Source organism: Onychomys torridus, chromosome 1 (assembly GCF_903995425.1).
Source record: "Onychomys torridus chromosome 1, mOncTor1.1, whole genome shotgun sequence".
NCBI lineage: Eukaryota > Metazoa > Chordata > Mammalia > Rodentia > Cricetidae > Onychomys > Onychomys torridus.
The window spans coordinates 61973109-61999698 of NC_050443.1; the positions used below are offsets into that span (position 1 = coordinate 61973109).

The 26590-nt window shown below is 45.3% G+C and overlaps 2 protein-coding genes across 4 annotated transcripts in view; one reads left to right on the top strand and one right to left on the bottom strand.

Moving 5' to 3' along the window:
- Tm6sf1 (transmembrane 6 superfamily member 1) lies at positions 1-24570 on the top strand. 2 transcript variants are annotated; one of them, XM_036185839.1, is made up of 10 exons: positions 1-227; positions 4745-4848; positions 7851-7948; positions 10981-11084; positions 13492-13574; positions 14146-14267; positions 16448-16552; positions 18286-18378; positions 18559-18678; positions 22966-24570. In XM_036185839.1, exons 3-10 carry the CDS (start codon positions 7928-7930, stop codon positions 23155-23157), a joined length of 840 nt encoding a protein of 279 aa, XP_036041732.1. In that variant the 5' UTR covers positions 1-227; positions 4745-4848; positions 7851-7927; the 3' UTR covers positions 23158-24570. The 2 variants fall into 2 exon arrangements, with proteins under 2 accessions (XP_036041732.1, XP_036041725.1); XM_036185832.1 differs by lacking the exon at positions 1-227 and adding an exon at positions 535-1074.
- Positions 21013-26590, bottom strand: part of Hdgfl3 (HDGF like 3) — a 53271-nt gene continuing 47693 nt past the window's right edge. Inside the window, exon 5 of one of the 2 annotated variants that reach the window (XM_036185860.1) lies at positions 21013-25669. In XM_036185860.1, the coding sequence (XP_036041753.1) occupies positions 25609-25669 (61 nt within the window). In that variant the 3' untranslated portion in view covers positions 21013-25608. The remainder of the gene's footprint in view (positions 25670-26590) is intronic. The other variant, XM_036185851.1, reaches the window with a different exon arrangement.

The following is a 26590-nucleotide window of genomic DNA, read 5'->3' on the forward strand; positions in this document are numbered from 1 at the left end:
AGGGGGCTTCCTGAGCACCCCCACCAGAAAGGCAGCTCAAGCAGAACAGCTGTCACCATCATGCTTTACAATCTGTCTGGCGATATTCCGAGGAGAGCCCTTGCCTTCTAGTCTCTGTAACCCTGGGGACCTGGCAGGCTAGCTGGTGGTAACCTGGCCTCCAAGAACACTTACAGGCAAGGAACGAATGCTATCCCGGCGTCCTACACCAGGGCACTCTTCTGAAGGTGAGTTCTGATACAAAAAGGACAGGGAGCGGTGTGCTGAGCCGTGCAGGGGAAGCATTTCGTACTTGTTAACTCCGTTATTTTCCACAATCGTCCGGTGGAGCAGGCTATCCCCATTTCACAGAGAGAAAAGATACAGAATGCTTCAGTAACTTGATCAAGGTCAAGGGCTGGTGAGCGAGTAGCCGCGGGGGGGGGGGGGGCCAAATATTTCCACTTCTCACAAGAACCTTGGTTGCGGCCATTGATGACTGCTTGCGGGGCGGGGAGGTTCCCAGGTTCCTGGAGCATCTGTCCCTGCGGGTCTCTGAGCGGATCTCGCGGGCCTGCACGCTCTGACACCCTCGGGTCTGGCTCCACCCTCCCCTGGCCCTTGGCTCAGCCCAGCGCCGCTCCAGCTCGAGGATGCCCAGCTCCCGGCTGTGACCTGCGTCCTCCTCCGCCCGGCCACTCCTTTTCCCTGAGAGCAAGCGTCCTGGGGCGCTTGTCTCGCCGCGGTGGCCTCTGAGCCCCCCGCATTCGTTAGTAGGAGCAGGGCGGGGACACCTCTCTGGATCGTACCGCGGCCCTAGCGCACCCGGGTGGCGCCAGTGCGCGCGCGGGGCAGCTGCGGGCGACGGGTACGCGCGGAGGGGGGGGACGCGGCAAGGGGGCGCCTGGAAGGGCAGCGGCGAGGGGCGCGGCGCCGGCGGAAGCTGGGGTGGGGGCATCCGGGTGCGATGCTGTGAAGGGCGAGCGACGCGGCGGCGGCGGCGATGAGTGCCTCTGCGGCCACCGGGGTGTTCGTGCTGTCCCTCTCAGCCATCCCGGTCACCTACATCTTCAACCACCTGGCGGCCCAGCACGAGTGAGTGAGCACGCGCGGGGGCGGCCAGCGCCTGCAACTTTTCCGCGGGACTGGGGTCGCGTCCAGGGAACTCCACTCCCGCGGCATGAGGGAGCCAGCGGGGTCACCCGGCCCCAGGTCCTCGATTGGGCTAGGGCAGTTCAAGGTCCGACTGAGGGCTGGGCGCCTGCCCTTTGCTGGTATTGAGTGGGTAGCTGCGATTACCGAGGTCAAATATCGTAATGCTCCTGCCTCCGAGGCTCTCAGGCACCAGAGGGTTCAGAGCAACACGGGAGACACGAGCCTGCCTTATTTGATAGGATCGTTTTTCCATGTATGGACTTTCACATACTTACTTTTTTTTTAAAAATTTTTTTTTTATTTTAGAAACTGTTGTGAGAAACTAGCAGAAATAGCCCTGGTTCTCCGGGGTGGCCTGGCGTTAGTGTTCTGGTCTGACAAATGGACAGTATTTACAACCTAAGGATCTTGTGAGAACTTTGTGGAGGGACGCTGCTAAAGGAATAAGATGCTGGCCTGGAGCAAGGGCACAGTGGCGCACTGCTAAGGAAGCGGGTGGAGCCCAAGGCGTCCGTAAGGACTCTGGGTCCCAGTCTCACCTTCCACTTCTCTAAAGGGGTCTCTGACTGATCAGCCCTCATGGGCAGTGAAGGCCCGGCTGGTTAGTGGAAAGGAGCCAACGGCGGCCCTGCTGAAGTTGGTTGCTGCCTGCTGGAGGAGGAAGTAACCTGCTGTGTTTTCCACAGCAGTTGGTGCTAAGGAAATTGCATCAGTCTATACCCTGCAAGCCCCTCCAGACCTCCAGACTGCTAGCCGAGTATGCACACAGTCAAGGATTTTTCTCTCACTGCTCTGGTCATCCCATCCAGACAACCTGAGCACGGAGAAGCTCTCTTGGGAGCAGGTTGCCTCTGCCCTTGGACCAACCCCATCTTTGGGGCATCTCCTGAAACAGTGGCCCTGGGCAGTCAGATGTTTTTGCCTATCGATAGAGTGCACAGGGAACTTGGCTCCTAAAGTAGTACCATGAACAGCGAGCGCAGTGAACATTTATTGAACACCCCCTCTGTGCTCTGAACCCTTGCAAAAGTTGGAGACTAGCTGAGAACAGGCTAGGATTTGCTGAGGAGCCATGAATTAAAATAGACATCAGCAGATACATAAGCAGAGAATTGCATGCTATGAAGACAACAAAACAGGGTGGCTGGGGGAGGGGGTAGCAGCTCGGGAAGGTGTTTTGGAGATAGGGCCGCTTCAGCTAGGGCAAGATCTAGGGGCAGCACTCGGGGTGAGCACGGGAGGGGGTGAGCAGGGAGGGGAAGGAAGTGGTTGTGATAGGCTAGTATTTGCTGGAAGAGCTGTCTAGGAAGGGCTGCTGCTGCTGCTGCTGGGGAGGATTTGATGACATTTCACTGTGTGTTAACTGATCAGTGCTGGGGCCTGGAGTGAGTTGGTTCCAGCCACTCGCCCCGTCCTCCTCTAGGAGAAACCCTGCAATCCATAACACCTCCTTCATACTTGTCCTCTCCCTTCTTCCGCCCGGCCCTTCCTGGTGAGTCTGCTCTAGTGTCTGTACCCTCCTCTGAGTTCTCTTTGGCGCCTCTCTCCTGTCTCAGCCCCCTGCTCACATCTGAGCCTCAGCTCCCACCCCACCCCCATCCCCAGAGCGCCAACCCTCTTTGATTTTTGACACTGGTCCACCTCCTTGTCACTGTGGCTGTCCTGTCTTCCTTTTCCCCATTGCTGATTGCCGACGACACACTTAACTTGATGGCCCCAAGTAAGTGAAACCGCCCCTTCGTGGTCATTTGTGGGTCCTTCTTCCAAATCAGGGATTTCGGCTTTGAGCCCCCTCAGACTCATGACTCACGTTTCCCACAGAGTTCCTTCCTGTGGCCGGAGCTCCCCTTCCCTGGCTGCAGCTCATCTGGGTACTGCTCTGCCCAGCCCTGTGTGCAGCAGGCTTTCAGTTACACTCACCTTTCAAAACCCAAGCTTCTGTTTCCCCAGGCCTTTTATGAGACTCTTGGAAACAGGATGATCAGCTAGATTGTAGGGTCAGGAAGGAGTTAGGGGGCTCTCTCGCATGCACCCACATATGTTCAGTTATGGTGAGCTCTGGGGACAGAACCTTGCAGGTGTTCTGGGGTGTGTGTGACCTAGGTAAGGAAGGGGAGGGCTAGTCTGGAGTTTGCTGGGGGAGCAGCCTAGAAAGGGCTGTATGGCAGCCCCAAGGATTCAGCAAAGAGCACCAGTAACTTTTCCCACCACTCAAGGCTAACAACACATGGCTTATTTATAGCGCCCTTTACCCATCACCTGGAGTCACAATTAGACCTGTTTCTGCCCACCTTGGGCATGTGTTGTTTTCCCCAGAGGGTCCCCAGGAACAGAGCTGGGAGGCAGAAATGACCCACTGCCCCAGTTTCTCTTCGCCTGTCTTCCTATCTCAGAGGTAGAGAGCGTGAGAGGATACTCTGAACTAATTCATGCTGTCTGTCTGTCCTGCTCCATCAGAGCCCAGCCCCGTGAGCATGCTGGCTGTGAGCTCAGCCACTGGTGTCCAAGGATAGGATTGTCGTCTTCTGACTAGCACCTAACTTTGGGCTCATCGTTGACACCCTGTCATATGGCTCACCTACCTGTTCTTCTCCTCCCTGGGTATCTTAGAGCAGCATCATGCTTGAGAGCCATGGCAACTTCCCCTTCCTCTGCTCTGGGCCTTTGGGAGGAGCCTGGAGAATCTGCTGGTGTGAGGCATCAGAAACCTTCCATTTTTTTTTTCCTCCCAGCACAAGACCCAGTTTCCTTTTCATCGTGCTATAGAATTCACCCATGCACGATCCGATCTCTCACCTACCATCACTCCGTCCATTATGCATGTCTCTTACCCATTCACCATTCACCTGTCTGGCGTCTCTCCTTCTATCCATTCATCCCCCTTTCCTGCCTCCACCATGTCTTCCTCTTTCCCCAGGAGTATGGGGTGAAGGTTATCCGAAGATCCCAGTGTTTAGGCCATGGTGTGGAGGTGTCCCAGCTGTGGATCAGTGCTTGTAGCATCACTGAGTATTAGTAGAGAGATGGTGGTGTATAGTTGACAGACAGGACCACGTAGGTATTTGTCCAGGATAGGAAGCCCAACCAGTGTGGGCAATCTGGGTATCTCTGTAGGGCTGGGGTGACCTTATGGGAAGCAGAGCTCAGAACTCATGGAGGTAAGTCGCCTGTAGACAGAGGCCACTTTGGTTCATCTGGAGTCGCCTAAGGCCAGCAACAGTACCCACCACATGGGGAGGCACACTGCAAGCTGTAGGTCTCTCATAACGCAGTTCAGTCTGAGGGTTTATGGCTGGTCCAGGGGAGGTGGCAGTTGGGCTGCAGCCATGTTAGGGATAAGGGAGGGTGGGGAAGGAACATGCACATGACACAGGTGGGGAGGAAATGAATGAGGGACCTGGGTTTCCGGTCCATGAGTGTTATGGGGTTGTGACCCAGAGAGGCCAACATGCTGTAGATGAGCTGCAGTAACTTCTCAGCGCCAAAGCTGAGGCTGCCTTCCAGGAGCCTTCTGCAGCACAGGGAGCAAGAGCCTTCAGTAGCCAGGAAATTCCAGGCACCATTGTGTTGACTGTGATTAGTGACCACCTCCCTGCTTTGGTCCCCACAGTTCCTGGACCATTGTTGGCGTAGCTGCCCTCATCCTGCTCCTGGTGGCCCTTTTGGCTCGGGTCCTTGTCAAAAGAAAACCACCTCGGGACCCTCTGTTCTACGGTAGGTAGGCTGGTAGGTGGACTCCACAGAGGGAAAGGGTTTGTATCCACTCTGGCAGGGAGCTGGGCATTGGGTCCATATTCCTTCTGGGCTGCGACTGCTCTGAGCCCACTGCTGACAGCAACTGGAAGTGTAGGGCTCTTCAGGTCAAGGCCTTTCCTGCTAAGCCCCCCTTCATGGTGTCCACTCTCTAAATAGAGTTCTTCCAGAGAGTGACTGGCAGGGCCAGGCAGGCCTCCTCCAGGCACCCTGTGGAGCCCCCAGCATGCGCTTACCTCCCGCCTGGGTTTTCTGCCTTCAGCTGGCTGCTGGCATGTGGGATTGAATTTACCATGTCTCAGTCTACGCCAGTGATTCTCAGCCTTCCGAATGCTGCAACCCTTTAATACAGGTCCTCATATTGTGGTGACCCCCAACCATAAAGTTATTTTTGTTGCTACTTCGTAACTGTAATTTTGCTACTGTTAAGAATTGTAATGGAAATATCTGATATACAACCTCTCGTGACCCACAGGTTGAGAACTTTGGTCTACACATTCGTGTAAAGAGGAAAATAATGCTTTGGGGAGCTGGTCAAACATTATTATTTGTTAGGGACTTCGATCAGCACCTGAAAAATAAACATGTATATTAAACAAACAAACAAACAAACAAGCCACTGGTGAGCACATCATGTGCCTGAGAAGGTTCTGAGCCCTTCAGAAGTATTATTTTAATACTCATAACAAATATCCCTCCACTTGGCTCTCTAGAGATGCCAGAAATGTGGTCGGAATCAGGGAGAACAGCTCCGGAGCCCTTTCATTATAGGCAAAGCTGTGGCTGGTCTTGGAGTACTTCCTGTGGCCAGGTATTTTGTTGGGTATTTTATTCATTTCATTTCTAATGATGGCAAACAGGCCTCACATCCCTGTAGCTCTAGCAATGGGCATCTATTTCTCTTGCTCACCGACTTGTCGGTTGGCCGAAACACCCTGCTCCAAGCTGCTCCAAGCCTCTACTTGTGTCTCCTCATAGCTCCCCACAGCACACACCGAGGGCTAGAGGAAGCAAAGGAGTGTCCCCACTGCCTTGGTTAGAGCCAGCCCCTGTCACTTCCAGCTACATCTTAAGGTCAGAACAAGCCGCGTGCCCTCATCAAAGGCATGGGAAGCATTCTCTGCCCACTGTGAGCCTGGGCAAAGGTGGAGAAGGAAGGAATTATAAATGACCAGTTTATCTCTGTTTGCACACACACAAAACCGAAGCTCAGAGAAATCGTGAGTCTCTCGTGTCTGGCTGTGCCTCTCTGACTTCAGAGCTGGGTCCTTATTCATGTGCACTCTACCTGCTTCGATCCGGTCCAAGAGTAGTCTCCTGCTGTCTCTCCTTCCTCCTCCCCATCCAGGGAGCCCACACTTAGCCCACTGATACATCATCTCCCATCCTTGAGGCAAGCGACCCCTCTTGTGTTTTTGGCTCTGGTCCAGCTTTGAGGAGCCTTCAGCCTTGGAGTCCGGCCCTGGGCCAAGTTCCTCATCTATCAGGAGGCAGAGACTGTGTGTCACTTCTAAGACAGTATCTGACCCTCCATGGGTGTCACTAGTGGATTACACACCCAGTGCCTTGTTTTTCAGGTGGCATGATGGCTCTGACCTGGGAGTCGAAGTGGTAACAACACAGGAAGCAGCCATGGGCCTCAGTGGACCCCGGTGAAGCACACTCGGGGACCCCTCACTCCCTTTGGTTTCCCACTGAGGCAGCTTCCCCACTCTCCTTTTTTATATTCACAAATTGAGTTTGCTACTGCCCTTCCTGTCCCACAGTCTTGGATACCAATTTATTATAATTTGAAAATGCAGTTTTCTCGATGGACTCACATGCCCTGAGTGGGATCGCCAGCTGTTAAGAAGCTCTGGCCGAAAAAATAAAATAAAATAAAATAAATTGAGGCCGGGTTGTGGTGGCGCACGCCTTTAATCCCAGAGCCAGGCAGATCTCTGTGAGTTCGAGGCCAGCCTGGGCTACCAAGTGAATTGCAGGAAAGGTGCAAAGCTACACAGAGAAACCCTGTCTCGAGAAACAAATAAAATAAAATAAAATAATAAAATAATAAAATAAAATAAAATAAAATAAAATTAAAAAAAAAAAAGAAGCTCTGGCCTTAGCTGCCCACTCCTAGTATTTAAAGGCCAGTTAGGGGTTTTGTACAACTGGCCGGATTCCGGAGATGTGGCAGCCTTCCTCCGGGCATCCTCAGCTGTCCCATCTCATGTGCATTTTTTAAAGTCACTGCCTTTTGCTGGTGGTGGTGCATGCCTTTAATCCCAGCACTCAGGAGGCAGAAGCAGGCAGATTTCCAAGTTCGAGGCCAGCCTGGTCTATGGAGTGAGTTCCAGGACAGCCAGGGCTACACAGAGAAGTCTTGTCTCAAAAAACAAATCAAAAAACAGAAACAAAAACAAAAAAAACCAACCAAACAAAACCCAAAACAACAAACAAGCAAAAAAGTTGCTGCCTTTTTTCTTAAAGCTGTTGACTGTCACTTGCATGCCGGCCACCCACCTGGCTTGAGGACCTCCAGAGAGGACTAGGCTAGTATGTTGGACACACTCTTAGTTGGCCTGAAGGCCACACTAGGATGTCCCGCCTTTCCTAGATAACCTGAGTGTCTCTTGGGCTGTTTCATTACTGGCGTACTTCCTGCTGCTCAGGTGGGATGTGGGTTTCACTTGAGGGGAGTGAGGATGGTGGAGGTAGCCTGGAAGAATCTTCTGAGACGCTGATTCTCTGTCTCTGTGACATGAGTTCCCTCAATAAGAGCCTTGGATAAGTACAGGGAGGTCCATGAAGACAGGTAAATGTCCAGCTGGTGCGCAGTACATGCAGTCAGCTTGTCTGTGTGGTAATGCTCACAGCATTTTCTGGAAAAGCATGAGCAACATTGCATGATAACTGGTGGGCACCCCATCCTTGTTGTCTCCCATGGCATGCATTTTCAGCTGCCACCTCCTTTGTTCTAGTGTATGCAGTGTTTGGATTTACCAGCGTGGTGAACCTCATCATAGGCTTGGAGCAGGATGGCATCATCGATGGGTTTATGACCCACTACCTGAGAGAGGTACGGGGTTGCTCAGGGGTTGTCCTGGGAGCGGGTGGCTCAGATACAGGCTGCTGTTGCAGAGCTGACCCAGTCCCCTCATCAGTGTAAGCAGACACATGACAAGCTAGCCACAGAGCAGAGAGGGCCAGGAGAGTGCTCTTTCTCCACCACAGCCTCCTTCACCACAGAACTGTTTTCCTTGTAAGTGAAGAACTTCAGATGAATTTAGCATTGGGGTTTCTTACTGGAGTATAATCTCAGAGATCCCAAATCCATCTTAAACACCTCAGGTACCAAAGTCTAGTCTATCTATAATCTTACTCAGATTTGGGAGGTAAGGCAGAAAGAAGGATTGCTGCAAGTTTGAGGGACATCTCACACTATGGTGAGTTCCAGCCTAGCCTGGACTACAGTATGGGGCCGTGTATATATATATATATGTAATATCAAGTTATTTACTTAAGCTTGCTGAGTCTGGCAATTAATACCCTACCGCAAAATCACAGCACTCGAGGAAACTAGTCTTGTTTTCCAATTTATAGTGGGCTGAATCCAGTCCCAGAGAGGCCAAGTGACCTGCTCAAGGTCACACAGAAAATATGGACCAGAGGTTGAAACAGTATTGTCTATTGACTTTCTGTGTTTCAAATAATGGGGAGCTTTGTTTGTCTCCCCAGGGAAGAAGCTAGCTTGTGGGTATGGGGCCATGTCACAAAGTGAGATATCCTATCCATAAGGGGGCTTCTGCAAGGCCAGCAAGGGCAAGAAGATGGCCAGAGGCAGTGCAGGGCAAACGGAGAGAATGAGTTTCAGGGATTCTGAGTGGGATTTCGGGTCAGGTTGCGGGTGATGGAGAGGAAGGCCTGGAGTGATGTCCTGATTCCTGTTTTGGAGTTGGAATGCTGGCGTTATTAAGTCAGAAGCTTTAGGAGTGAAGTTCTAGAGAGAGTCCTTGAATCCAGCTCTGTTTCTTGCCTTCAGGAGGTCACTGTCTAATGGGAAGGGAGGATGGCATTGGCCTGGGTGTGATGGCAGGGGTACACTCTCAGCACAGATGCGTGGGCTCTTGGAATGAATGCCCAGGAAGGCCTCTTTGAGTTGCTGGCATTTCCATAGCATTTCAGAGTGGCCATGGGAGAGGACCACACATACTGCTAGATGGTGCAAGGAAGGGAAGGCCTTCCCGGGCGAAGGGACAGCTTGGACAAATGTCTGGAAAGGAGGTCTAGTAGTGCCTGTCTCCCCAGGAGTGTCTGCAGGGACATGCTGAGTTCATCTGGGACATGTGGAGTTTTGGGTGCTTGAGGGACATCTACTAATGCCTCAGCTGCAGGGCTCGACAGGTCTTCTGAGGAATGGCTCCATCAGAGAGACTCAGGAACCACCCAAATAGAGTTGATACTTCCAGTCGGAGAAGAGAGTTGCTTTTGTGGGAGATGATGGACCATGGTGGGCAGACAGAGGCGGCAGAGGGAAGCCTGGGGAGGAGGCCAACGAACCCAGAGGAGGGGCCTTCAGGAAGGAGGATGCTGATCAGCGGGCAAGCTATCTCTCAACCCTGTGAGGTTGGCAAGAATTTGGGTAGTAGGTACAAGAAAGGAAGCCGAGGTGTAACAGTGGTAGGTCCTGGGGGCCTGGTGGAAGAGATGGGGCTTTGACCTGCATCCTTTCAGGAAGAGGGAGGCTGCATGAGTCTTGCCTTGCAGCTGGAGGTAGATGGGGAGCAAGGAGAGGTGGGGTACCCATTTGGAAATGTAGCAGTGGCTCTTTGGGTGACTCTGAAGGCCTGCCCCATGCTGTGATGAAAAGGGAAGGTCACCTAAAGTGACAGCATAGATACTTTGTGAGATTTGTCCAAAGACCGCATTTGGAGCTGGCTGAGCTGGGTGTGCAGAGGCCAGGCAGGAAGGGCCTGGCTGGAGGGAGAAGCAGGCGAGTTGAAGGAGTTCAGGTGGGTTTGAAAGGTCCACAGGTGTCTGTCCAGTCCCCGAGGAGGCTGGTGCTGGCTTTCAGAGCTGAGTGTGTAGGCAGGAATGACCGGAGCCATGAAATCAGTTGAATTATGCACTCAGAGCACCACAGGAGAGAGAGAAAGGCAGTGGCCAGGCAGAGGGTTCGAAGTTTGGGTGTGGCTTTTGGGTGGTGGTGGTGGTGGTGGCTGATGTCCTTGCCTGAGGGGAGCCACAGAGTTTCAGAGAATACCTCCTTGCCTGGTTGATACAGTTTGGCTGCTCAGACCTCTCCTAGTTAAAGAAAGAACTGCATGCATTTTAGGGAGGCATGAGAAGCAGTCCTAGGGAAGGGAGAAAGAAAGCACCACTGAAGAGTCCATGTCTGACGGGACCCCAGAACATGACTACCCAGGAATGGGAAACGTGCAGAGTTCATCATACAATCTTGTGCTCATGAAACTGAAATATCCTAGAAGTGTGGCTCTTGTTGGTAATGTAGGTGCTGCTCCTTATTAGCTACGTGACCTCAGGCAAGTCTTCAAGCTCTTGAAATATTTTCTCCTTTGGAGATAGACAGTCCTGACCAGCCCACAAGTCTGCTGGGAAGGCTGAATAAAGGGCAGGTGGGAAGCTATGTGTGGAATTGGACATGGGCACCTCCCCATGGACTGCCCAGCCCACCACAAGATCAGCATGACTGGTTAAGGCCAGCAGGGGGCACTAGTGAACAGGGCCTTCCTGGGCCACCCTTCCAGCCAGGGTCAAGTGCTTCTAGACACAAGTTTGGCCTTGCTCCAGTTGGCTGGGATTGCCCACACAGCCACCTGATGATGCCTTTGTACTGTTGTACAAACCTCTGTTGAGTAATCAAATGCCAATTTGTTAGGCATTCTCCTATTTGACACCACGGCAGACCCTGGCTTTGGCTGCCCCAGGCTAAAGTCATATTTCCCTCAATCCTACCAACAGTGAAGTGGTTTCATCTCAGTGAAGAAACACCCCTTAGTTCTTTTTTTTATTTGCAATACAGGTCTGTTGTCCTGCATTTAAAGATTGGAGCCTTCCTTAAAATGGCTATCTTTTTAATGCTTTCCTTAGGGTGAACCGTATCTGAACACGGCCTATGGGCACATGGTCTGTTACTGGGATGGTTCTGTTCATTACCTGATGTACCTGGTGATGGTGGCCGCCATAGCATGGGAGTAAGTAGCTCTCCTGGTGTGTGTGCCACTTTTGCAACTGGTAAGGGGTATGTAAGGAGCATGCAATCCACACATGCATGTCAGGACAGGAATGTTCTATGAGTTGTACAAAGCTTTATTTTCTCTTTATCACTGTCTTTGTAAACATATCCCTTTGAGTTCTCCTTCTACCTTGGTGGCAGCTCAGGCAGAGTGATCCCTTAGGTTTCTGTTTTCGTAAGAACAATCCCTCTTGGCATGGTGTTGTATGCCTTGAATCTCAGCATTCAGGAGCTGGGGAATGCAGATCTCTGAGTTGCAGACCAGCATGGTCTACAAAGTAAGTTCCAAGCCAGGGCTATATACACAGTGAGAGCCTGTCTCAACAAATAAAACAAACACATGACATCAACAATAAACTCTCATCTTGTGTGTGTGTGGGTGTGTGTACTTATATGGGGGTGTGTGCTCATTCATGTAGGCTAGTATGGAGGTCAGAGGTTGATGGGAGTATTCCTCAATTGCTTCTCTATTTTTAAAATTACATTTGTGTGTGTGTGTGTGTGTGTGTGTGTGTGTGTGTGTGTGTGTGTGTGTTCATGTGCATGTGTATGTATGTGGGCTCTGGTAGGTATTTGGAGGTCAAAGGACAATTTACAGCGATGGGATCTCTCCTTCCACCGTGTGAGACCCGGAGACCTAACTGAGCTTGGCAGCAGGTGCCTTTCCCACTAAGCCATCTCATTGGCTCACCCCATAGTTTTTGAGATAAGGTCTCTCACTGAACCCAGAGCTCACCGTTTTGTCTAGACTGGGTGGTCAGAAAGCACCTGGGCCTCCTTGTCTCTGCCCTTAGCCTGATGCTGAAGTTACAGATGCATATCACCATGCTTGGCTTTCCATGTGGGTGCCAGAGACCTGAACTTGGGTTCTCATGCTTGGGCAGGAAGTGCCCTTCCCATTGAGCCATCTCCTCATCCTTAGTTTTAGGGACCAAAGTCCAGCACATTGTAATTCAAAGTTCCACCCCATTTCAGTCTAGAATGTCTCAAGTTCAGGTGAGGTCCTCGGGCTTGGGAAATGGATCATACCCCTCAATTCTTTGTGGCTGGCTCCTCTGGCAGCATGTCTCTGTTATTAAAGACATGAGGGAAGACTGTGTGACAGCTGCTGTGTTTTGGGTACCAGTACTCTCTGCTGAGACATGCTAGCCGTATCTCAGAGCACACACAAGCTCTCTGGGGATTCCCACCACCTGCAGAAGTAACCAGCAATGTTGGCTGAATTCTTACTCTCTGTCCTCTGTGGCTTCCTATGGGTTTAGCAGGCAGTCTCGGCTATGGCGTTTTTTCCAGACGGCTCCTGCATCCCCAGCCTCTGCATGGCCCTAAATGAGAGGAGGTCTTCCAGTTCTACTCCCTGGGAGGCTACAGTGCAGCCCCCTGAGCTGCCCTCCCCTCCCCTCCCCTCATCAGGCTCTCCAGGAGCGGCATTCCGAGACTAGGCCTGGCCCTGGTGGGGTGGCTCCATTTGGGTCGGGGCCCACAGCGGAGCAGAAAACACTCAGTGTTCTCCACACTAGCCCCTCCTTTTGGATTCCTTTCAGCCTCTAGTGTGGAGCTGTTTCTGGGTTATCAGGTGAAGGGACATTTGACCACCACTGAGATTAGATCAGTCCCTTTAGAACACAGGGACCTGTCATCTCTGGGACTTTAGCCCAAACTCTGTGCCACAGAAAGTCCACTTTACATTAAACTTCCATCTTTGATCCTTTTCCCCTTCTATGCTGTGAGTTTTATATACAATGTGGAAATACAGTCTTAATCAGTGAAGACTATGTCATCGGTCAACATGTGTGTTGTATGGAAAGCATAATTTCCTACTGAAAAGGACACCAAAGGGGCAGGAGTGATGGCTTGCTAGATAAGCATCAGGACACAGGTTCAATCCCCAGCATTCACATAATAAGCTGGGTGTGAGAGCTTGTACCAGTAATGGAGTGCAGTGAGGAGCAAAGAGGATCCTTAAGCCTTGCCATCCAGCATGTGTAGATGAGATGGCCAGAGCATCTAGGTTTCTAGTGAGAAACCCTGTCACAAAAAAAAATGAGGTAGAGGGTGATTGAGAAAGGAACCTGCCTGACACAGCCTTCTGCTCCCTACAAGCATGCACATGGACAGGCCTACACATACATGTGCACACACATAGACCACACATTTGCATGCTGGAGTGCACAAGCCCACAAAGTGTTCTGTACCGTGTCACATATGGAAGTGATCTTGATTATCAGGGTTCCCTATGCTTATCACTTGATTCGTGGGTTTCTATTCAGGTACTTCTGTAACTAGATTGGAAGAGAATTCTGAGGCTTGCCTTTTGTATCCCAAGACAAGTATACTGAATCAGAATGGTTTTTTTTTTGTTGTAGGGAAAGCTACAGAACCATTGGCCTATACTGGGTCGGGTCCATTATAATGAGCATTGTGGTTTTTGTGCCTGGAAACATTGTAGGTAAGAAATGTTATTTTAAAAGTCATGCTTTTTTTGTTATAATGAGGTTTTTAGATAGAAAAGTTGTTCTTAAGCTTTATAATAGGATCCAAGCTTATAAAAACTATTTTGCAAAGTTATTTCTAACCCTCTCTGTGCTGTCATCTTTTAAGTGCTTTAGAGCCATTTTCAAAAGCATGTACTGGACCGTTAGTTAAGCAGCCAGCATTTAGTGCACGGATACTGTTTGCAGCTCTTTGTATTATAAGTTGCTTCTCACACACTATGAGAACTTATGGTAAATGCACCCAGAAATAAATATTCTTCCAGGATGAAATAAAAGTAGTCATTTAGACACGCAGAAAATTAGGATATTCGTGTTAACATAGTTTTTAAAATTGTAAATAGGACGTCACTATTAAGGAATATCTAATGTTTTTTTTACATTTTTTGTCTTATCTAATAAAACTATTGCTGGTTCATTGCAAAATTTTAGGTGATTTGAGGTGGGAGGTAGCTTAAATATTGTTTAGATATGCATCAAATGACTTTTGACCATCTTTTTTACTATCTTTTCCTCTCTTTTAAATAGGAAAATATGGAACACGGATTTGCCCTGCATTTTTCTTAAGCATACCATATACATGTCTTCCGGTGTGGGCTGGCTTCAGAATCTATAACCAGCCATCAGAAAACTATAATTATCCATCAAAGGTAGTTTTATTACATTTAAATGTAACAATTCAATACTGGTGTGCAACCCCAGGCTGGCATTCTGGCAGCTGGTAACTTACATGTTCCCAGACTCCCTGGGCTCACATCTCTGTGAGGACAGAGCATCGGGGCATTCAATCCATAGGATTGTGTTGACACCTTGCCATTTGCTGGCATCTTCGTTAATGTGGCAGATGGTCTGCTTCTGTCTCAGTCCGTCTTCTTCTACTGCCCAGGCTACACTTCGGGCATTCCTTGCAGGGATCACCCTGGCTTCTGCAACCCTTCTGTGTTAGTGTGACAGGCAAAGTTCAGACCATGTGGTTGGCCTGGGTTAATGGCCTGTGTGTGAGCACCTGGCACTTCTTTCAGTAATACCATTTACTGCTGAGGTGTTCAAGGTAATGCACAAGGCCATTGGTTCTGATCCCTGGGGATACAGGCCCCAGGACACTGGTTGCAGGAGCACCCCCAAGACTCCTCCCCCTCCATTCACTGCCGAGGGAGTCAGTATAAAGCAAGGCTAGCCCCACAGGTCTGCTTAAATCTTCATTTCTAAGAGAGAGATTTCCTTCTCTTCAGTTTATATAATATATCCTTGGGTAGGGTCCTTTAAATATATCTGATGTGTGAGAACAAATTACTAGTTTGAACATGATTACTCACCTTACATTTTTAGTTTAAAATCATTATTCATTTATTTACTTTTGAGGCAGAGTCTTAACATGTAGCTCTCCCTAGCTGGCCTCAAACTCTTCATGTAGTCCAGGCTGGCCTCAAAATCACTGGGCTCCACCTGTCTCTTGAGTGCTGGAATTAAAAGTTTGCGCCACCACATCTGGCCAAAATTATTTTTACAAGTTGAATTCATTGGAATACCTTTTTAGGGGAGTGTTGGGGTTGAATTCATGGCCACCCGTGTGCTGAACAACCACTCCACTATTGAGGTTTACTTCTCTCTCTATGTACATTATAATTTACACAGTTAATTTGTAAATATTTAGCTACTGCTGTGTAAACTCAGGCCAACAGCAGCTACACTCATACATCTCTTTCAGGAGTGAGTGGGTGTTAGAAAGAAAGGGTAAACAGTAACCCTGGTTGGCCCTGGCTCCACTGCTTTGACAGGGCTCCATGTCGTCAGTGAATGAACAGCATTTGCGTTATGAGACACAAAGAACCATTTGCACGGTTACTTTAATGATAAAGCACAGCTATGGGCATTGTTTGTTACACATGCTGTTAGGAACCATACGCAGCACAAACAAAACCCAACAACCACAGAATCACCCTGCAAAGCAGTTTAGCCATGCTTCCAACCCATTTCCACATCAAGCGCCTGTCCCGAGACAGTCATCACAGATACAAGGCAAAGATTTCTGTGCAGGGCTGCTCTCCTGAACATTAAGTGGTACAATGAAAAAGTGCCCAGGGTCTTGCAGTGAGAGGACAAGTATGCTCTCCTTGGGGTATTTTCAATTTTTAATCACTTGAGGATATGCTCATAGGCAGTTATTCAGTGAAAAAATGCAAAACTGTTTATATTCTAAAATCTATTTTTGCAAAAAAAGGTTATATGTATGTATTTACATATAAATGTACAGACATACATGAGTCAGGCATGATGGCACACATGAAATCTAATCCTAGCCCTTGGGAGGAGGTGGCAGGATAATCATGAATTTGAGGCCAACAAGAGCTACATAGGGAGTTCTATGTCTGTCTCCACCACATAGTTGAGATCCTGTCTCAGAAAACCAACCAACCAACCAACCAACCAACCAACCAACCAACCAACCAACCGGCTTATCAACCAACCAGCTGACTAACCAACGAAACAAAACCATACATGACTGGGAATGTGTGTCAGCCACTAACAGTTGACAATTCTATAATTTCTTTTTTCAAATGCATATAGCTTACTTTTATAATCATAAAAATGTAGTTTCAAGAAAAAAATGGACTAGAGCTAGATGGGCCTCAAATCACCTGGCTTAGTAGCTCCATTTCATAGAAAAGGGAATGTACTGGAGGGGCAGATACTCATGACGTTCAGTGGCATGTGCATCTACAATGTGAATTGTGCATCTCCCAGACTCATTGGTCATCAGCTTGGCACTGAGTGTTGCGGACTTGTCCCTGGCTTTGGGATTGTTCTCTAGCAACAAAATCCATTTTAGGTTCTTCAAGAAGCCCAAGCAAAGGCCCTGCTGAGAAGACCATTTGACTTGCTATTGGTTGTGTGTCTTTTCTTGGCGACTGGATTTTGCCTGTTCAGAGGCTTGGTAAGCATAACACCAAAATAACAATATACTATTCCAAACAAGAAAATGTGTGTGTGTGTGTGTGTGTGTGTAAGATCAAACTAATCACCTCCTCTTCCTGCCACAGCCTAGAGCTCTGGACTAGCTTCCTGCTGCTCTCTTGCCTCCTGTCCCCCACTCACACGGGATGGCTCATCCTGGGCTATCTCATACCTCCTCCTTTGGGTCCTCAGATCAACTTCTGTTTAGAAGTATCTTCCTTTATTTTAGGACACTTGGAAAACTGGCCATTAGAATCTCATTCTTTTGTTTCCCTTGATTTTCTTCCCTCCGATTTAATGGCAACCATCTTTGGTTAGGGTGATTCCCTAAGATCTCAATACAGCTGTGGCCAAGAGCAACCATGTATTCTCAAGAGTAGGGACAATGGGATCAGGAAGAGGTCCCCGGGTAATGGTTCTCACCTGTGCAGGGTCATGTGAATTTCTCACTGCTCAGGGTAATGCTGAATTAGGATTCAGGTTTGAGTTTGATTATAGGAAGGACTCAAGAGTTTTTTTTTTTTTTTTTTTTTTTTTTCTCTTTGCCCTTTATTGGTTTTTGTTTGTTGTTTGTTTTTGGAGACAAGTTTTCTGTGTAGTTGTGGAGAACACTAGCCATTTGCTAGTTGTGCCTTAGAAAAATGACACTCTCTCTGACCTATCATTTCCTTCTCTGTAAACTACTAGTGCCTACCTTATATCGTTTTGAAGATTAGTGACTACCCTCCTTGGTAAGGGCCTTGTACAAAGTAAGTGTTCAATACACAACTGCTGTTAGTCTTAATTCATCAGTGATTCTTCATAATGACCCAGCTTTATAATTTATTCTTAGAAGAAATATTTTAAATCTAGGAATTATTTGCTTATCATATTCAGCTTCACCAATTACCAACTGTTCTAAACTTGCTGGGTTGTACAAGAAGAAGCCTTGGAACCTGTTCTTTGGTCGGTTTGTGCTAATTTTCAAGTTCAATCACCACCACACAATGAGCTCCAACTGCATCCTCTCATGTCCTTTTCTCTGTGTGCATGTGTGCTGGGTGGGGCTTGCTCAGATGAGAATTTGGACCAAGGCCCAACTCTACTGCTAGCCTGCAGTCTATGTTGTCATTTGGTAGAACATTTCATTTATGGCCAAGGATATGAAGAATGGTGCCTGAGGGGGGACTGTCTCAGTGGTTTGTCAAAATCTATTCTGTGGCCTAGAGTATCCTCTGCAGGGACTAAGTCTGCTCTCTGCTCTTTCCAAAGTGGACAGGAATGGCTTCACAGGAAGACCCTGCTTTCAAATCATCCCTTACTGCTTCCAAAGGCCATATGCTCTGTTGAGGTACTGGAGAGAGGCGGATGCTATTTTTGAATCTTGCAAAGCACAGTATGATTAATTTGGTACAGAAGTGTTATTTTTATTCTGATAGAGACTAGTTGGCTAGTTATTCCCAAGTGGAACTGGTTATCTCTACCAAGAGCTGTGCTTGGGCTCACTAAACCTAGATGCTGAAGCTGTGAATATCAGAGAGCCCCAAGAACAATGATCCTCTGTTGACTTAGGCTTTTCCTTTAGAGAAGTCTGGATATCTGCTTTTCCTGTTACTGATGGGTCTGTGAATAGTTCATGGTGAGAACTGAAGTCGCTCTGACTGAAGCTGGCACACAGCCTCATCTGCAAATCTAAGAACAGGACTATTCATAACCACCTCATTTTGTCTTTAGATTGCCCTGGATTGCCCAGCTGAGCTCTGCCGACTCTACACACAGTTTCAAGAGCCCTACCTAAAGGACCCTGCTGCTTATCCTAAAATTCAGGTCAAGTTGTTACAAAGCCTAAGTTTTTTTTTTTTTTTTTTTTAAAGTTAATTCTCTTATTTTAAATGGATAATGAGGTGTCTACACAAAAGTAGGAATTAGAACTTATCTTTGGAAGTGTTTCATGTTTTTGCTTTTTGTTAGGTCAAGCCGTTAATTTGCTCATTTCTTTTTACACAGATGCTGGCGTACATGTTCTATTCTGTCCCTTACTTTGTGATTGCACTTTATGGCTTAGTGGTCCCTGGATGTTCATGGATGCCCGATATAACCCTGGTCCATGCTGGAGGTCTAGCTCAGGTACTCAGATAAGAATATTTCCTTTTGAGTAAGTTCTTTAGTGACCTAGCTGTCACTGAAATTATGAAACATGTCTCTGCTCAATGTTTTGAGTAGGAAATAAGTTTCTAGTTCATTGAATGACATTTCTGCCTCTCTCTCTCTCTCTCTCTCTCTCACTCTCTCTCTCTCACACACACACACACACACACACACCAATGATACCACCTGGTAGATATAGTTATCTAGTGAAATTAGGGTTTTCCCTGGAGTCACAAAAGTAGCAAGTGGCACTCTGTTACAGAATTGTTTCCCAGTCTATGAACATTATAGCTACTGAGAAGAGTTGAAAGCTGTAACTCTTAAGCTGTCTATTCTATCTAAATGAAGAGTCTAAGAGCTCTGCCACACAATACTCAACACAACAGGGAGGCTGGCTTAGTGTAAGATCTGTTTCTAGAAAGCTCAGCCTGCCCTTCAGTTCCTCACCCTGGCACTTTGCCAAGTCCCTGCCTGACATCAGATGTTTAATGAAAGCAACATTGACCTGGAAATGAGTGGGGCCCACCCAGAAGCAAAGCACAGCAATTACACAATCATGGCGCAGTAACCATGATGGCAGAAAGACCCCAGAATCATAATGTTGAAAAATACAGTACTTATGGGGTCAGTGGTTAAATCCTTCCTGGGGTACTGAGTTGGACTAGTCATAGAAAAATAGATAAAACCTGCAGAATACTCCTGGAGAAATGCTTAGCTACTTTGCATTGTTAGCTTCCGAATCTCCTATCCTCAAGGCCTTGATTTGGGCTTTTATTTCTTTTGATATCAACTGTAAGCTGGTGACCGGTCTCTTTAGCCCTGATTGCTGACTCCTAAATTTAGTTCCACACTTAATCTCTGCACCTGGATGTCTTACTAGCACATCAGGGTTTTTGAGGCATTTTGAGAAACTTCTGGAGTAAAATGGAAGCAGCACCTTTGTAATGGAAACAGGCAAACTGGAGACTTTAAACACATTTGCAAAGCAAGTATCAGTCTGTAAAAGAAAACATACTTTCTGGTTTGATACAGAGTCTTGCTTTGTAGCCCAGAATAGCCTTGAACTCAAGATCCTCCTGTCTCAAACTCCCACCATGCCCAAGGTAGCATGTCAACAGAGACTAAAAATAGGACTCCTGTCCTCCCCACTTCTCCTGTTGTCCATGTTCTTTGTCAATGTCAACAGCCTCAGCTTGCATTGGCCAGGTCAAGCCAAAAACCTGGAATCTTTTTATCTTATTTAATGTATACGGGTGTTCTGCTTGCCTGTGTATCTATACACTGTTTGTACCTGGTGCCTGTGGAGACCAGAATAGTAAAAACAAAACAAACAAACAAACAAACACAAATAAACTTCAAATTTTCTTAGGTCATTGGAAGACACACTGGGTGATTATTGGGTCCTTGATTTCAGACTACGTTAGGAACCTCCCAAATCTGTTCTCTTCAGAAAGTACAAGCTCAACCAAACATTTTAAAATAAAAATCAGGCTATATTTTAGGTCGTTCCATTGGAGGACTTAAAAATAAAACCTCTCTCTTTATACACAGTGCTTACTGTAAGTTGTAATATAACTTGAGAAGTATGACCGGCTGTATCAATTACTTATTAGTGTTTTCCATCAACTGAAGTATAGTCAATTCTTAGTTATGTGCAGGTTCAACCAACTTAAGTGTGTTAAGGGTCATCTCTCTGTAATATTCTCTACCAGGAACGGGAGCTATTACAATTTAGCCTTGTTTACTTTCATTTCCTCATTTTACATTCTAAACATTCAATCTGACCAAAAAAATCATTATCTCTTAATTCTGCAAGGTAGAAAATTTAGAATTAAGTCAAAGGGAAATGACTAGGGGTGTCTGTCAGCCCTGTCACTGAACATTGCAGTTATAAATGAGATGCAGATTTCGGCAGCACTGCATTCACTCCGCTCTGGTACAGTTTCCAGGCTGAGCTCCACCAGGCCATGTAGGAAGCAAGTGTGCTGAACACTCCTTACCAATGTGTCTGGGAAAGGAAGCCTCTTCAGGTGACACAGTTTTTCTTGTATCAGAATCCTGAGCACTTTACATTAGAGGAAGCTACAGTTGGGGGTACCACTCTGTTGGCTCCCACAAACACACCCTTGTGCAGTAGTACCAGGAGCTGCAGACAACTGGCCTCAGGGTTCTTTTCTCACATGCACACACCTTTTGGTAAGAAATGTTACAATCTTCACCCCTTGTTAATAATTCTGAGTAGAATGGCCTGCTATTACAGGTATAGAGAAATGCTTTAAAGATTCTTTTTGTATTCTGATAGTCACAAGACCATTGTTGTTGAACGTTTATTGAACTCTAACAATGTGATAGGTGCCACACAAAACATTTGACACAGTATCTGCCCAGTGGGCGTACAATCTAATCTAAGGACACAAATTATTTTTTTAAAATGTTGCCATGAGCTTACTGTTCATGAAAATGAGGTATTAACTGCACTGTTTAGTGCAGAAAAGGGCCCACAGAATCACTGACCTTTCAGGCAGGTTTGCCTATACAAGTACACGCAACTGCTCATGTTACTTATTCTTGGAAACTATGGATGGCATTTTTCTGGTCATTTTATGATGTACATAATAATCTATAGGAATAGAATCACTAAACCCACAAGTCTGACAAAACCAGAGTTCAAAACTGGCCTCTAGTCCAGAATAAAATTGTTATATATTCAGATAAACAGCTATTTAAAATAGGACCTAGAGAAAAATAGTGTCAGAGGCCAAGTTTTGTTCAGAGTCCCAGACTGTCCACAGCGGCAGCTCCTCAAGGCAGCCTCCAAAGTGCCCTTTATTCTCAAGGTCTTTTGTCTGTGGAGCCCTGAGATGCAAACATTTGCTGGGCCTTTGGCCATCTGCCCTAGGGAGGTGTGTCCGAGGGCAGGGCCCTCTCAGTGCCTGTGGATCACAATGCAGACAATCCACCTGTTGGTCCTTGTCAACACACCACAGGAATTTTATTTAATCTCCAGAGTAGCAAAAACATATTAGAGGTATCCAGAATATATCAGTAATTTATAAATTGTAGCCCATTAAAATATCTGCCATTGATACAAATTCCTAAACACGCTGTTTATAAAAGCTTGCCCTTTTCTTGTCAAGGTCAAATCAAATGCTAAATAGAACTTTTATGTTAGCCACTTAGCACAATCAATGTAGGAACTGTAAGGTAACAAATACATTAAAAACAATTGTCTAGTGATTCATTCTCGTTCCTTCCGCCTCTTAGATTACAGTACCCTTTATCTTTCCACTTTGATCATAGTATGCCAATGATTTATTACTTACTGCATCTAAATCCTCAGTCTTTATTCATGTGTATCTTGAATTTCAAACATAAAAATGCAGACTTGAGGTTTGCATTTTATAATAACTTCTTCTGAGAAAATATCTTCTTGGTTTTTAAGCCAGCTATGGCCTGTATTACTTTTCTAATAGTTTTTCTCTGTGCTTATGTAAAAGTACTAAAAACAAACGAGCCAAGCAAAACTCAACAGGCACATTCTGAATCGTCTATATATATATATATATATATATATATAAACAGAGGGAGGCTCTTGCCTTTCTGTTCTGAAACTTGGATTATGCTGACCACTCACAATTCTAAGTAGATTTCAGTCTGTTTTGAAAAGGTTGCCTGTGTACATATTTGCCATTTTATAATCATACTGCTATCCACAGCCAAGCTATTAACAAGTGTTACAAACAACCATAGTGCAATTAAGTTGCACAAAACCAAATACACAAATAAACAAAACTACATGTTGGTAGGGCTCTGAGCTCTTGCTTATAGTAGTCAGTCTGATCAACAACACTGAGATCTTCAGAGCTTCTCTTTAAGTAGCTCATTATACTAACTACAGTTTAGCTTTTGAACTCAACTTCATTTTGAATTGTAACCCAATTTGTGAGACTTAGCTGAAGTGTCTACGTAGCGTTCCTAGAATTCAAATCAGAAATGTTTGGTGTTCGGCATGGGTTAGGTTAAAAACCCACAACTTGGAATGATAAAAGCACACTTTAAATATGATATATTATTTGAATAGTTACATCAAGAACAACCTTAAATTTAGTGAAAGACTATGTATTAAGACTGTGGATTATCTAAAAGAATTTTGCTTTAAAGACAGGTTTGGAGGGTACATGGTCTGAACGAGTCACCCAGAATTCATCCTTAATCCAAGTGAATGATCTCATGCTTACTTTTTGTTTTTTGTTTGGATGTAAACAGGCTCAGTTTTCTCACATTGGTGCTTCCCTTCATGCTAGAACTGCTTACGTCTACAGAGTCCCTGAAGAAGCAAAAATCCTTTTTTTAGCGTTAAACATAGCATATGGAGTTCTTCCTCAGCTGCTGGCCTACCGTTGTACTTACAGTCCAGAGTTCTTCCTAAGAACAAAGGCCGATGAAAAGGTGGAATAACCATACCTCAGTTCTCTCTGACCCTGTTATATGGAACGGATGCTCTACTTCATTCCCTTCCAGGATTCTCATGAGAATACAGACTCTTGCTCTACAGTGGATGTGGGAGTGAAATAATGGTATTGTATAGGGATATTCTCATTTTTGAAGGGAAATTCAAGTTGAGAAACAGCTTGTTTAAAGAAATATATCAAAATTTGTCTGTGAATGTGACCATGAATCTTAACATTGCACATATTGTGTATGAAAATTACAACTCTAGTGCCTACAAATAGCATAAAAATGAAACTATTCAGAAGTGACTAATCATATTCACTATGCATATGAAACAATTCAAAACCGCAATTACAGGTTGGAGAAATAACTTTGTATGAATTGTATGAGTCATTGACAACCTTAATATAAATGCCAGATCGTCATAATATTTTTAAGTTGTTTGAAGTGTCTTCATAAGGAAAGTATATTACTTACTGCTGTTTTAAAAAATTGCTATCAAAACTTCTTTTGTGAACTTAAATGGCTAAGATGACACACATCAACTATTAGTAGCCTTAATGAACACTTGTTTTATTGGTGGCTGGTAATATTCCTCTTGTGTTTCTGTGTATACTTTCAATAAAATTATTTTTGGTGTTTTATGAAGACAAACTTTATTAAATTTGAAGTATTTTATGTATACATTTTCATGACAAACTTTGAACTTTTTATTTAAGAAATCTGTTTGTTTTATGTTCCAATTTAAAATGTTATCTATATTCTCCATGTTTTAGTGTGATCAATGAAGAGGTCTTTTGATGAATTTCATTAATTTTAGAATAAAATACTTAAAATTAAAAAGTACCTTTTAAAGATAAAACCTGATGTGGCACCCTGTCTCTTAACGAACTTTCATACTTGGAACTCAGTACAATAGAGAAACCACTAATTGCTAAATGACAAAAATAAGTCCCAAACACAGTAGCCTCTTTAGTATGCCCTGAAGGGTAAGTGGACTGACTGCATTTAGCTCTCACAGCCCAGCATCACCTTCATCATCACATGACACTGGGCTTTTAGGTCATCTTAATAGTTTGCCTTCATGCTAATTAGTACTTCAACAACATAAGACACCAGAGGGAAGTGGGATGCACACACAGTTGTGTGTAAACATAGGAGCCTCTGAGCTGGTGTTTTCTCAGGTGTGTAGGCAGATCATACTGCTCCACCCTCCCATTCCTCCCAATGTTTTCAATTAACCTAACATCCAGAATAGTTAAAAAGAAAAAAGATAGAAAAAATAAAATCCTCACCTGACTTAATTCTTATGTCAACTTGCTGTCAATTTTTGCTTTAATATAGGAATTACATTAATACTTCACATTACACGTATAAACCCAAATAAGACTAACTCAGTTGTTTACAACCTCAAACCTTACTCCCAATACACATTCCAATAAATTTATTCTGTAAAAACAATACATTTTTTTGTTGTTTTTGATTTTTTTTTACAGTAAACTTTTCAGCTACAAACCTCAAACACACACGGAAGAGATGTTCCAAGGACAAGCATAACAGAATTGATGAAACCCAAACTGAATATGTGTTCTCACAGTATAAGCTGGCATAAAAATAAATAAGATTCTCTAGTATCACAATAGCAACAATAATGTACACATAATAATCATTTGCAGATGAACGTTAACTACTCTAATTCTAGTTCCAAAAGAAAAGTTTATTTTAAGTCTATATTCAAGAGTCAATGCTTTGTCTGGTTTCCCATAGCGCCCCTGCTGATTTCAGCTTTCAAGTGTAAAGTGACACCTTGAGTGATTAGCTCAAATCATATCGGCATTGGGAAAAATAAATCCTTGCTTTATTTTGGTATAACACAAAAAGACTCACTAGGTTCACAAATATACACTCAGTTTGTGTACACAGCAACATGAGTTTTGAGAAGTGTAAGTTTCAACTATCTATTTCTAATACAGAACAGGTATTGTACAATATGGTTAAACTTTACACATGGCCTTAAAATCAAAAGATGACTTCAATTTCATCTCCAATATACCAACAATATATACCTAGGAGTTGGCTCTTGGGTTCTGGTAGAAAGAAAATCCCATTCTTAAGTGTTATGTTGAGTTGTCATCTAAAAATATGAATTACTATTTAACTGAGTATTTGATGATGGTGGGAAAAAGGCAGGAAGCTGATGACCAGATCTGCCTTGGAAAAGGAGCTAGACGTGGAAAAGTCTGTGCAAAAATCTTGATAATTCTTAGTGGTTAAGGGCAACTTCATGCAACCAAGTAACATAAATTTAAGTCAATAACCTTAAAAAAGGTCAAAATGTCTTTTTTTCCCTTCAACAGAACAGAGAGGAATGTGAATAATGTACACACATACTGGGTGGGATTCTGTCAATGACAACAAAGACTGTGTTGGTTCATATCAAATCCAAGAATTAGACAATCAAACATTTAACCTTCTTGTGGTTTCTCTCAACATGCAGCATTCATTACGGTAGTTAGGTCTGTAAAAAAGCAAATAAAACAAGCCTTAGATGAGCTGGGAACTAATGAGGGAAGCCATCCACACCTCTGGGGCACAGCACTATTTTTTCTGAGGTTTGAATCAGCACTAGCATTATGACAGCAGTAATACTTAGCAAAACGGCTTCAGAAGCTTTGCTTTTAATCTAGCAGAAAGTTAAATGCTATTTTTAGTGTTCTCCTATAATAAACAAACAAACACCCTGAGGAGTAAACTTTGTCAGCAAGGGCATGGTGGCACCTGTCTTTAATCCCAGCACTTGGAGGCAGGGACAGGTGGATCTCTGTCTTCCAGGCCAGCCTGGTCTACAGAGTGAGTTCCAGGACAGCCAGGGCTACACAGAGAAACAACCCTGTCTCAAAAACAAAAACAAAACAAAAGGAAATTAAACTGTCTACTCTCTGGAAGGGAGGAAGGTGTAGTAGTGTGCATGCTGTATCACTCAAGAATGGTTTACTTCAGGTATATGCAAAGCCACTAAAATAGACACGGTCTGTGTTGTAGGACTGTACTGACTGAATGATAAGCTGTATAAAACTGAAAATCACATGGCTGCACACAGATCACCCAAAATATTTACTTCAGTTCCTTGTGGCACACACGGCCTAACGAAGTACAGAAGTTAACAACGTCAGTACGTCTAGTCTCTGATTGTGCTTCTGAAGAGAAGAAGGAAAGATGAAACAAAGTCTAGATTTCTTTTAAACTATATGCCATACATATGACAAAGATAAGTTATTCCTGTTTCATAAAAGAATTAAAATGTTGCCAGGCGGTGGTGGTGCACGCCTTTAATCCCAGCACTCGGGAGGCAGTAACAGGTGGATCTCTGTGAGTTCGAGGCCAGCCTGGTCTACCAAGTGAGTTCCAGGAAAGGCGTAAAGCTACACAGAGAAACCCT

Coding starts and splice junctions, on each gene's coding strand:
- Tm6sf1 (XM_036185832.1), top strand. CDS start 983: ATGAGTGCCTCTGCGGCCACCGGGGTGTTCGTGCTGTCCCTCTCAGCC. Junction 11,085..13,491: donor GTGGCCGCCATAGCATGGGA/GTAAGTAGCTCT, acceptor TTTTTGTTGTAG/GGAAAGCTACAGAACCATTG. Junction 18,679..22,965: donor ATGCTGGAGGTCTAGCTCAG/GTACTCAGATAA, acceptor GGATGTAAACAG/GCTCAGTTTTCTCACATTGG.